Source organism: Sceloporus occidentalis, unplaced genomic scaffold (assembly GCF_023333645.1).
Source record: "Sceloporus occidentalis isolate IW3139 unplaced genomic scaffold, rSceOcc1.0.p SCAF_456, whole genome shotgun sequence".
NCBI lineage: Eukaryota > Metazoa > Chordata > Lepidosauria > Squamata > Phrynosomatidae > Sceloporus > Sceloporus occidentalis.
The window spans coordinates 200,797-214,401 of record NW_028317436.1 but is presented as its reverse complement, the minus strand read 5'-3'; the positions used below and the strand labels follow the sequence as shown (position 1 = coordinate 214,401).

General features: G+C 45.5%; 1 protein-coding gene across 1 annotated transcript in view; it reads left to right on the top strand.

Moving 5' to 3' along the window:
* LOC149271845 (uncharacterized) overlaps window positions 1-13,605 on the top strand; it is a 29,352-nt gene that overhangs the window by 8,956 nt on the left and 6,791 nt on the right. Inside the window, exons 25-28 of the mRNA XM_089507086.1 lie at window positions 2,933-3,004; window positions 3,177-3,265; window positions 3,356-3,410; window positions 3,652-3,714. Of these exons, the coding sequence (XP_089363212.1) occupies window positions 2,933-3,004; window positions 3,177-3,265; window positions 3,356-3,410; window positions 3,652-3,714 (279 nt within the window). The remainder of the gene's footprint in view (window positions 1-2,932; window positions 3,005-3,176; window positions 3,266-3,355; window positions 3,411-3,651; window positions 3,715-13,605) is intronic.

Sequence of the window (13,605 nt, the reverse complement as noted above, 5' to 3'; positions counted from 1 at the left end):
GCATGGAGGGGATGTGAGACGCATCTCTGGTAGCTATGCTAACAATGGAGGGAGTCGGTAAAGGGACTTCCATGGCTCCTGCAACGGGGCAGATTATTCTTCATCCATGATTAAAGCGGGGGACTTTTTGTTACAAAAAAAAACACAAAAAAACCTGCAAACTTTGAAAAGTACTACAGGTTGTAAAAGTGGTGTAGTATTAAATTGGTCTCGTCTTGGATTCGGGATATGTCTATCCTGTGTTTTAAATTCCCTCACTGTATTAGTCTTAGGCTTCTGCTGGGAGGATGTTCCACTTAATTACTACCCTCTCGGTAAAGTAAAACTTCCTTACATTCCATCTAATCATCTAGTCTTATGGCCTCTTGTAACTGATTCTCAGCCAGCCAGGTGTCCACCATAATGCTGGCTGAGCATCATTGGAAGAGTAGTCCATAGCAGCAGAGATGTTTTTTTATTAAAAAGGCTAATATTAGCCTCCTTCCTTTGATTTTTGGAATCTAAACAGTTGCTACTGCAAAACTTTTTAGATGAAAAAGTTCCTTAGTATGGGGGTGTCGGTGACCAGGGCAACGCTGATACAATCTCGAGGTGCCTGTCCTTTAAAGGGTTTCTCTATAATATATCACAATATGCCGTGACGGACGGACACACACACACACACACACACGGTGCAGGCTATAATCTGGGTTTAGCGCAGGGATGCGCAATTCATATCTCCTGATGCCCGGGACATGCAGTTACAGCCCCCCGGGTTAGGATCCAGATCCCCCGCAGCGCTGCAGGGGACCCAGATCCTCCCCTCCAGTGAACGTCTGTGCGAGGCCGGGGCTTCTATGGTAGAGCACTGGCGTGATGTAACCTTCCGGCTGGCCCCTTCTAGACACCAGGGAGTTTGGGGGTGCATTGGTAAGTCTGGGGGGGGGTATCAGGGGGCAGAGTGGTATTTCTAGGGGGCATAAAGCATATTGGGGGGGGCAGATCTATAAGTAAGGTGCATTATGAATTAAGGGGGGGGGCTTGAAATGGCTATTGGTTTTCTGTCTGCATATAACATACGCTGACAAACTGCATAATAGATAGCAAAAATGTTAAAATTCACGTATTCCTGTTCATTAGATAATATACTGTTTTACCCTTCCACTGATGTGTATTTTTCTTAAACTATTTTTTCTTTAAAATAGCACCAAACTTTTAGGGTGCGGCATATATTCAAGCCAATACGGTATTATTATTATTATACTTTATAAAGCGCTGACGGACTCCGCGGCGCTGTACAAAGGTGAAAATGTTACAGATAAGGACAAATACAATACAGCAATTGACATGCAGACACAAGAGGAATGGAGGGCCCCGCAGGAACTGACGATCTAGGCATATTTTATTTTATTTCATTATTGTATTGTTTTTAATATTTTATTTATATAGCGCCATGCAAAGTCTGCAGGGCTTCTCACGTTCTCTACGTTCAACGGGTCTGACGGACTGAGACGGTACGTTGGGTACCGAGGACCCGGCCCGTGAGCTTACAGTCTTACCATAGAATCTTTGCGATGGGCTGAGAAAGGGTTAATATTAATAAATAGTTGAGGCACCGGAGCGCCTTTCGGAAAGCTGGGATGGGGTTAACAGACGGTCTCTTTTGTTTAATGTCTTTCGGTGTGTGAGGAGACTGGAAGGTATAGGAGGGGGGGGGGAGCGGAGGAGAGTCGGGAGGAGGATGGAGAGAGGGGAGAGAAGCATCACAGTCTGAGAGGAAGGCTGGAGCCCATCCTACACGGCATCATCGCGATGAGACACACACGGGTGAGTGGGGCAGCTATACAGACCCTGATCTATAGATATATATATGGGGCATCAGGTGGGGGCAGACCCTGACCTATAGACATATATATATGGGGCATCAGCTGGGGGGACAGACTGGCCATCTGGCACTTCAGCCAAATACACGGCTGGCCCCTGGCCATCAGGAGAACATCAGGACAGGGAATTGATGAGATAATGCTGGCTCTGCCACAGGCTGCCACCGGTCGCAGCTTCCATGAGATGGAGCTTTCAACAAAATATCTCCCAGACCCACGCGGTAACTAGTTATTAAAAATAAATGTGTTTAATATTTACCAAATCCACTAAATTCCTTCTGCCTCGTCTACCGCTTGCTACATTGTATCGGCTACCAGCTACTACTGCTGCGTAGTACCGGACTGAAAATCATCCGTGATGTCATTAGGAATTGGGTAGGAAATTATAGAATTTGGCACTTCTAAGAATGACCTATTCCAGTAATGTTCGTAAAACCCGAACAGAATGTAAGGAAGTTTAATTTTGCTGGTGGATTAATGGAACAGTCTCCCTGCAGAAGGGGTAAGAGGCTAATAAAGTGAAGGCATCTCAGCATGCATGGGATAGGCATATGGCTCCTGAATCTAAGACGAGGCCGCGGCAGAAGAGACGGGCAGACTAGGGGCCGACTATGTGTAAAACACGGGTTGTTACGTTCTGTTTCAGGATGATGGGAGTCAGAGTTTGGAGCATTTTCTTGGTGACTTGGCTCTTCTGGGTTCATTACAGGTGAGATGGAGCTTCCTTCAGTAGATCCGTCGCTTAGAACAACAATGGATCCCGAGAGATTCCTCTAAGGTTCTACTTGGCTTGTGAGGCGGTCCTTTCTCAGAGGCGATTCTCTGTCTTTTTGGAACGTTGTTTTTTTTTCTGTTGGATCTAGCACCAGCTTGTACGTAGCCTCCATCTCTGTGTTGGGGGGTAACATTGGTACGTGTTCTAGACCTAGCTCTGGAACGTCATTGGGACCTCACCTTGGTTAGCTTAATTATACTGCAGCTGGAAGTTGTCCTCCCATCCTTGGCGTTCCAGGAGGCAGTAAAACCCCCCCTTTCGTGAGACAGAACCTTACGTTTCTTGTCGCTTTTAGGGATTCCGGTACTTCCAGCCATGGCTTCGAGGGAGAGAGGAGATCCTGATCACCGTAGTCAATGAAGATCTGGTACTATGGCCGGTCTATAAATTCCCTGATGTCCATCAGCTGCAATCTCTTCTGTTCTGGCTCCTGTCTGTTGCTCGATCTCTTTAATCTGTCACCTCTCTCCTCTTCACTCCTTATCCTTCCTTTTACTTTCTTAGTCTTGGGATCTGTCTTTGTCTCTTTTTTCTTTTAGAGCTGTCCCTCTCTTCGTTCGCCTGTCTCTCTCAGCAGTGACTCCAATGGCCACACTCCTGTCTACAACCATGAGCAAAACGCCCACCGGTACGTACCGGATCGCTGTGTATCGGGATAAAGGGCCGGGGCAGTTGCCTTTCCCTTGGGTGTTGATTTGACCCTGGTCTCTTTCTTCAGGGATTCTTCTCTCCTCCCTCCCGCCTCTCCTTGTGATAGAGAAATTGCTATCCCGGTAAGACTGGTCTTCTCCATCACTCTTTATTTCGCCGATATAATATCCTTGTATCTCATGGCATCTCTGCGGTTCTGCTTTAGCCTCCAATGTCTAAACAAGACCTCTCTATGTCTATATCGTGTCCTTCACCACGACCGTTCTAGACGCTCTACCATCCTTTTCTTCTCCTTACCACTTGTCCCATGCCTCTACTTCTTATCTTGGCCTTCTTATGCCCATCACTCTCTTCTGACCCTAGGAGACGCACTGCACTCTTTTTCTATTGGCTGCCTATGCCAAGTATGGCCGCCCGTATGTCTGGGTAAGGTCCAATCACCAGCGTCTGATCGGCGGAGACCAAGATGATTCGCGTTTGAGGGACACTCCACTGGCGCTTCCATCTTCCTCGGAGTGGAAAAGAAGAGGTATTTCCCCAAATGTTACCCCTCCTCCCGCCAAGAGCCATCGCTCCCCAAAAATACCACGTATATGGGGTATGGTCAGCACCGTAAACACGTCCTGTAAGACGGAGACCTAATGGGTATTGTGGACTCTATAGAGGCTCAGGAATCGGAGCTTTGATTTACTGAATGCTGTATTTACACGGAGCTCTTTTCTTCCCAAAGTCAGATAAGTTGCCAGAATTATTTTTACTTAATAAAATCAACTCAGTTTCTTGAGTCTGAGTTCAGGTCCCTTAATAGTGGGAAAGGGTTATATTACTGTATACAGCGCTGGGGTTATATTACTGTATACAGCGCTGGGGTTATATTACTGTATACAGCGCTGGGGGTTATTACTGTATACAGCGCTGGGGGTTATATTACTGTATACAGCGCTGGGGTTATATTACTGTATACAGCGCTGGGGGGTTATATTACTGTATACAGCGCTGGGGTTATATTACTGTATACAGCGCTGGGGTTATATTACTGTATACAGCGCTGGGGTTTATATTACTGTATACAGCGCTGGGGGGTTATTACTGTATACAGCACGGGGGGGTTATTACTGTATACAGCGTGGGGTGTTATTACTGTATACAGCGTGGGGTGGTTATTACTGTATACAGCGTGGGGGTTATATTACTGTATACAGCGATGGGCGGTTATATTACTGTATACAGCGCGGGGGTTATATTACTGTATACAGCGCTGGGGTTATATTACTGTATACAGCGCTGGGGGTTATATTACTGTATACAGCGCTGGGGGTTATATTACTGTATACAGCGCAGGGGGTTATATTACTGTATACAGCACTGGGGGTTTTATTACTGTATACAGCGCTGGGGGGGTTATATTACTGTATACAGCGCTGGGGGTTATATTACTGTATACAGCACTGGGGGTTATATTACTGCATACAGCACTGGGGGGTTATATTACTGCATACAGCGCTGGGGGTTATATTACTGTATACAGTGCTGGGGTTATATTACAGTATACAGCGCTGGGGGTTATATTACTGTATACAGCGCTGGGGTTATATTACTGTATACAGCGCTGGGGGTTATATTACTGTATACAGCGCTGGGGTGTTATATTACTGTATACAGCGCTGGGGGTTATATTACTGTATACAGCACTGGGGGTTATATTACTGTATACAGCACTGGGGGGTTTTATTACTGTATACAGCGCGGGGGGTTATATTACTGTATACAGCGCTGGGGTTATATTACTGTATACAGCGCTGGGGGTTATATTACTGTATACAGCGCTGGGGGTTATTACTGTATACAGCGCTGGGGGTTATATTACTGTATACAGTGCTGGGGTTATATTACAGTATACAGCGCTGGGGGTTATATTACTGTATACAGCGCTGGGGGTTATATTACTGTATACAGCGCTGGGGGTTATATTACTGTATACAGCGCTGGGGGGGTTATATTACTGTATACAGCGCTGGGGGTTATATTACTGTATACAGTGCTGGGGTTATATTACAGTATACAGCGCTGGGGGTTATATTACTGTATACAGCGCTGGGGGTTATATTACTGTATACAGCGCTGGGGGTTATATTACTGTATACAGCGCTGGGGTTATATTACTGTATACAGCGCTGGGGGTTATATTACTGTATACAGCGCTGGGGTGTTATATTACTGTATACAGCGCTGGGGGTTATATTACTGTATACAGCACTGGGGGTTATATTACTGTATACAGCACTGGGGGGTTTTATTACTGTATACAGCGCGGGGGGTTATATTACTGTATACAGCGCTGGGGTTATATTACTGTATACAGCGCTGGGGGTTATATTACTGTATACAGCGCTGGGGGTTATTACTGTATACAGCGCTGGGGGTTATATTACTGTATACAGTGCTGGGGTTATATTACAGTATACAGCGCTGGGGGTTATATTACTGTATACAGCGCTGGGGGTTATATTACTGTATACAGCGCTGGGGGTTATATTACTGTATACAGCGCTGGGGGTTATATTACTGTATACAGCGCTGGGGGTTATATTACTGTATACAGCGCTGGTGATTTAGGAAACTAATGTCCATCATCTGGGGACACAATAATGGTTTAAGTGAATTATTCCTGCTGTATCAGTAAGAGCCCTCTTATAATTTAAGCTCTCATCCCAATAAATGAGAAAGCAGCTCTTGATGACATTCTCTCTCTTCTCTCTTGTCTCTCTCTTGTCTCTTTCTTCTCTCTTGTCTCTCTCTTCTCTCTTGTCTCTCTTCTCTCTTCTCTCTCTCTCTCTCTCTCTCTCTCTCTCTCTCAGATGTGGCCGTGTGGCACGTGGTATGGGATGTGGTCAACGCCTGCATCTCTCCACCTCCGAGGAACGCTCTAAGTGTGGACTTTGCTTACTTGCGGTCTCTTCCCCTTTCTGAGAGGTCTCTCTCCTCTGGTGCTTTAATCGGCTTCTTCCATCGCCTTTTGCTCCGAGAACCCAGAGGGACCCCGTTATATACATACGGTGGGTATAACATGGCGGTCCGGCTCCCCTCCAGTGTCTGTGATGTTTATAGTGCCCTGGAACCTGCATACTCTATTACCTGCTTTGACAAATGGTCAGCCCGGACCTGCTGTTAGGAATACTCTGCTTGTTTAAAAGTGATAATATTGACAGAGGCTTGTTTCCCGGATCGTTCCACGGTCTAAGGCCGGGCTGATTGCTGATCAAACATAAATATTAACCCCGGCTCTTCTGCCAAATGTTTGAAGGAGGCTGCATTGTGAGCACCAGGGAGGGTCGGCATCGTTCAGCAGACCCAGACGAGAGGCCTGATGGTACCATAGATCAGAACACATTGGGGTCCAGTCCTGGCAAGCATAAATTAACCCCAAAGGGAACTGCGCAGAATAGATCTCCTATAATAGGAGCAAACAAAGGATCCAGACATGGTGTAAATTCTGCATACAATTCTTTCTGATACTTGAGTGTTGCTCTACAAGCCAGATAGTGGCCCAGAATGTTGAAGTCGGAGCAGCCTAGGGGGGGGCAATTGACACTACTTCCTTCATTGCCCTCCCCTACTGAGGAAGATTTGGGCTAGCCACACACTAAAAAGTAGGGTTTGTCCTCAAAAGGGTGAAAAATAGAACTTGCCCGTTTCTCCTGCTGTAAAGACTCAAACCTTAATCAGTCATTGGCCTTGTCTAAGATTCAGGAGCCATATGCCTATCCCATGCATGTTTAATGCCCTCTTACTGTATTAGCCTCTGTCACTCCTGCTGGGAGGAAGTTCCACTTATCTACCACCCTCTTAATAGTGGTCCAATAGGTGTTCTAATGAGCTTTGATTCCTGGAGCTTGCTCCCCAAACTTGGGGACTTACAATCAGTGCCCACCATGGATGGCACATTAGGCCTCCAGTCTCTCTCTCTCACCCACCCTCTCTCTCTCTCTCCCTCTCTCCCACCCTCTCTCTCTCCCACCCTCTCTCTCTCACCCTCTCTCTCTCACCCTCTCTCTCTCTCTCACCCACCCTCTCTTGACTGTTGTAGCTTCGATTCTCCGGGCTAGGCTTAACTCCCCATTAAAAAAACCCCAATAATGACACCGCACACCATAAATATGGATGAGAAAAGGCCACAGCCAATTTTATTTATTAGAGTCATTGTCACCCCAAAACCTGAAACAATAAACATCGGTGCGTTAACAACGACAACGACTCAAACACCAACATGTAAATATATACAATAAACACACCAAGCTTGCCAAGCAATCCAGGTACCATAACCAGATACCACTTAAGGAAGGGACATACCGAGATGCCCCCACCCTGACCTGAGGTTCCAGCACTGACAGCCAAGAACCTCCCACCAGATGTTACCAACCATTCACTTACCACCACATTAACCCCCTGGATACCTGGCAAGCTGCCGCCCCACAGACTGTGACAAACGACATAAACCTACAAACAAAAGAAAAAAGGGAGGGAGGGTGGGACTCGCAACCAGGTAAGCTAACCACAAAAAATGTTTCCTGAGCCCGGGAAAGCAGCCACTTATATAATCTTCCCCCAACTCCACCCCCGAAATTCCCGCCAAAAAAGCCTACCCCTCCTCCGCACAACAGTCAAGGCCCACTATAGCCCATGCTGGCCCCCCCGTGGGCATCACTCTCTCACCCACCCTCTCTCTCTCTCACCCACCCTCTCTCTCTCTCTCACCCACCCACCCTCTCTCTCTCACCCTCTCTCTCTCTCACCCACCCTCTCTCTCTCACTCTCTCCCACCCTCTCTCTCTCTCTCACCCACCCTCTCTATCACCCACCCTCTCTCTCTCTCTCTCACCCACCCTCTCTCTCTCTCTCTCACCCTCTCTCTCTCTCTCACCCACCCTCTCTCTCCCACCCTCTCTCTCTCTCTCTCTCTCACCCACCCTCTCTCTCTCCCACCCTCTCTTTTTCACCCTCTCTCTCACTCTCTCTCTACCACCCTCTCTCTCCCACCCTCTCTCTCCCTCGGTCCTTCTCTATTGCTATTTCTCTGTCTCAACCAGTAATCAACAACCTCTCTCTCTTGTTGCAGTCTGGGAAGAGTTGGGGGAGCTCACGCGGCTCCATGCGCAAACACTGCAGGATCTAATGGATAACAACCTGATAAGGAACCCGTTGTAAAAATTCCCCCCAAATACGACAGGAAATCGCGGCGTCGACGGAGACCACATTTGACCTAAAATAAGGCTTAAGAGACCTTCTTCATTTCTTTTAAAACTGGCTTAAAGAGAGTTGTCATTAATGGATTTTTTCCCCCAATCGGATGAGCCGTAAGTGGAGATCCTCAGGTCGTGTCCTAGGTCCGGTGTAATTTAATTTGTTTGTTAATGATCCTGCAGTGGGTACTGAAATCCACGTCACGGTTTTTTTCAGAACCCCTCAAACTTTAGATCTTAATTAAAGGGAACAAATATATATTTTTTTTAAATTTATCAATCATTAGGCCTCCCTGAAACTCCTCAAACTTTTTCTGGGTGTAATTTGAAGATTCATATATTTGACAAGCTGCACCTACAATATTCCACATTTTCTCGATTATAAGACGACCCCCCTAAATTTAATTTAGGAAAGAAAGAAAAAAAAGCCTGAATATAAGACTACACTATATGGAAAAAAAAGTTTTACCAGTAAATATAATTTTTTTTTTCATATTTAATAAAAACTATGCTTGAGAAAAACGCACTCGCCGCTCCGCAGTGTCAGCACGGACTTGCCACACAAACAGAGCTCGGCCAAGACTGGAGGTGACCGCCTCGAGCCTGAATGCAGGGGCATAACTAGAAGCCACGGGGCCCCCTGACATTAACAAGCAACACGGCCCACAGTGCAACATTTGCCCACAAACAGCCTGCCTGTGCCATATTTGCCCACAAACAGCCTGCCTGTGCCATATTTGCCCACAAACAGCCTGCCTGTGACATTTTGCCCCAAACAGCTTGTCTGTGCCATCTTTGCCCCCAAAGAGCTTGTCAGTGCCCCAAACATCCTGTCATCTTTGCCACCAGACAGCTTGTTAATGCCCTGATGCCCCTCTTTCCTCCCCTGATGCCCCTTTTTTTCTAGGAGGTCAGAATGTTTGCTGGGTATGGGGGTATCGCAGGGTGCTACAGCCCTAAAAGCCCCGGGGGATATCTGCCCAACATATAGTGTTTGCTTTTTATTTTAAATAGTAAATCTCTCTGTTATTTCCTGTTGTAAATTCCTTGATCGCGTATTTATTTATTTATAGGTCACAAAAAAAGTCGTAGTTAAGCCCCGCCCTGGTCACGCCTTTAACCACACCCCTAAACCCTCTTTGGCCACTTGAAATGTTGGGCGGTATGAAACACGTACCCGCTATGCCGCACACGTGTGTATTTGCGGAACCGTAGTATGTGTGGCTTGCATCCTACCCGGGATTATCCCCAACATTTATTTCACCCCACCATGCTCTCTTCCCCTTTTCACCACCGCCCCACCCTGAGCCATTATCCTTCCCGCTGACCCTCAGAACGCCTTTCCAGCCTCGGCCCCCCGGCCAGCTGTGTTTTGCATGCTCACAGCTGCTCTATTTACACAGATGTTATTCTTTCTGAAAATGCGGCGTGGAGAATTATGCAGAAACATGGATTGGACTGACTTTCCTCGCCACTAAATTCTGGGTTCTTGGTCTCGTCTTCAGGAGCCGTATCCCTATCCCATGCACGTTTAAATTCCCTCACGATGTTAGCCTCTACCACTTCTGCTGGGAAGCTGTTCCAGTTACCTACCACCCACTAAGTAAAGTAAAACTTCCTTACATTCCATCTTAACCTTTCACCCTCTAGGTTTAGATTCTAGTTCTACGTTATGGAGCATAATAAACACAAGGTGTCATTCCTTGGTAGCCTTAAAACCTTGGGGTCTCCTGGTTTATACCCCCTGCCTCCCCCAAGATTGTACTTTAAAGGCAGGCCCCGACTGGCCGTCTGGCAGACCAGAGAAAAACCACTGGCCGACAGCACCACATACTCGCCGAATCTGCCGCTGCTGTGGCCGCAGTTATGGAATCCGGCAGCCAACTGCCTTAAAGTGCCAGGTCCGCCTCGTCGCCACCACTCCGGCCCTGTTTAAAGGAATGGTGTCTGGAGGGGCTGGGGCTCTGATAATTTGAGGCTGCTGTTTTATAATTTCCCTCTAAGCCGCCCAGTTAAACCCCTGAGCAGTGAGTACTATACACAGCGTAATATACACAGCGTACTATACACAGAGTAATTTACACAGCGGGATATACTCAGTGTAATATACACAGTGTAATATACGCAGAGCGATATACGCAGAATAATATACACAGCGTAATATACGCAGAGTGATATACGCAGAGTAATATACACAGCGTAATATACGCAGAGCGATATACGCAGAATAATATACACAGCGTAATATACACAGCGTTATATACACAGAGTGATATACACAGCATAATATACCCAGAGTGATATACACAGCGTAATATACCCAGAGTGATATGCGTAGAGTAATATACCCAGAGTGATATACACAGCTTAATATACCCAGAGTGATATACACAGAGTAATATACACAGCGTAGTATACGCAGAGTGATATACACAGCGTAATATACCCAGAGTGATATACACAGAGTAATATACACAGCGTAATATACGCAGAGTGATATACACAGCGTAATATACGCAGAGTGATGTGCGCAGAGTGATATACGCAGAGTAATATACCCAGAGTGATATACACAGAGTAATATACACAGCGTAATATACGCAGAGTGATATACACAGCGTAATATACGCAGAGTGATGTGCGCAGAGTGATATACGCAGAGTAATATACACAGCGTAATATACGCAGAGTGATATACACAGAGTGATATACGCAGAGTAACATACGCAGAGTGATATACCCAGAGTGATATACGCAGAGTAATATACCCAGAGTAATATACCCAGAGTGATATACACAGCGTAATATACGCAGAGTGATATACCCAGAGTGATATACACAGCGTAATATACCCAGAGTGATATACACAGCGTAATATACGCAGAGTGATATACCCAGAGTTATATACGCAGAGTAATATACCCAGAGTGATATACACAGAGTGATATACACAGCGTAATATACGCAGAGTGATATACCCAGAGTGATATACGCAGAGTAATATACACAGAGTGATATACACAGCGTAATATACCCAGAGTGATATACTCAGGGTAACATATGCAGCGTGGTATACGCAGATAGATATTAGATACGCAGTGTGACATACGTAACGTGGCATGCCCAGAGTACTATACGCAGAGTAATATACACAGGTAACAAGCACAGACGCTCCGTGTAATGGATGTGTTCTGTGAGTTTTGGCTCTGCTCAGCTTCACGTGCGGGGAGGGCCTGAGGAAGCTCACACGGGCGTGGGATAATCTGACAGCCAAGAGGCTGTCACGGAGACTGGGACCACACGCACGAACATGCGTGTGCATGCACATACATGTCTCTGATCAGCTGGCCATCTATCAATCAGCTGCCGTGTCACATTCAATCTGTCCCTCAATCACAGTTTTTCCTGATCTATCTCCATTATTTGATTTGCCTGCCCCCTCTTTCCTCTTTTTTCCCTCACTCCTCACTTGCTTATCTCCTTCTCTCTCTCTCCGTCTCTCTCTCCCTCCTCTCCCATTCTCTTCCCCCTCCCTTTTTTCTCTGTATTTCCTGTCATTCTCTTTTTTTTTTTCACTTCTCTCTGGAACTAGCCCAGAATCTAGAAAAACACACACATTTCCGACCAGCGGAATACAAGCACTCGTCCTGTTCTCTCTTCCTCCTTCCCTTCCTCCGAACTCTCAGGTCTGCTGCATCCTCGCCCCTTCACTCCTATACCTCGAAAACTCTCTCCCGTAACTGACTCAAGGCAAGACATTTGTTGACTGCAACTTTATTTAACCTACGAATATTTTTACTAAAAAAAAACCTGCTTGTTTTTAATAACTTAACCTCTAAAAAAAAAACCCCACCAACGCAGCTGTTTTTTTTTTCCCTCCCCAATTATTTTTAGAGTTTTTTTAGAAAACCGATCTGTGTATGTGTGATTATCCCGCTCTTTTCAAGAACAAATCAGTCTTTTTGCACGCTTTGGAATTTATTGAAAAGGATTTTTTTTTAAATATATAAAAATTGCTATTTTTTTTTTGTTTTTTTTTACATGTTTGGTTCTTACTGGGATTATACAATTTGGAGGTCGGTTTCTTACATTGGATTACAAAGCGTATCTAAAGAGGAATTTAATTCATTTTATTGGATGCCTCGGAGAAAGTTCATGGAGTCACAGGATTTTTTTTTTCTATTTCCAGGAATTAATTGTTTTTAAACAATTAAAAAAGGGGGGCAAGTCACCTCTGGAAAAAAAAAATATATAAAAGAATTATATTTTAGGATATAATGGCAGAATCTGCTTCTGGATATATGAAAAAGACTTTCCGCTATGTATAAGGAGCATTATACATGAACCGGAACACCTACAATTCCTCAATTTTTTTTATTTTTTTTTACGTCTAAGAATGTAATCGCAAATTTTGGTTTTTACAATTTATTATTTCTACAACTTGGCAGTTAAACAAAAATATCTTAAATCGCTTGCCTCTCTTTTTTTCCAAGTGGATATTTTTCCATTGGGTTTTCCAAATACATAAAGAAAAAAAGACAATTTTATCTAATTACTGCAAATTTATTATTCACTTTAACAGCTCGGAGGAAGTTCGCTTTTTTTTTTTTTCGCTTCTCCATAACTTTAGTTTTTGCAGATAAATAAAGAGGGAATGACAGAGTGACATCGATGTCTCGGTGGCGCAAGAAAGGGACACGGAGAGGCACTCTTCTTCTGCTGCTGTTCCTGGCGCTGGCACTAGGGGGCGCAGCTCTCTGCCTGGCATCCTTTAACCTGCTGCTGACAACCACAATCTGGGGCCACAGTCTATGCCAGGCACAGATCCAACCAAACCAGGTAAGGGGTCCACTGCGACCTGGCGAGGCCACAGCAAATCTACTCATGGCCTACAAGGAGTCCTGAGAGGTCCGAGGCCTCCTCTATTCTAAAAGGGAGATGAAATTATATAAGCCATAGACAGCCAGGGGTAAGAGGAGACCAGAAACCAAACTGGTTTAAGGTAAGTTGTGAATATATTTAATTACCTAGCAACATAGAACCTGTGGGCAGATCAGCCCCCCCCCCTCTAGTCTGC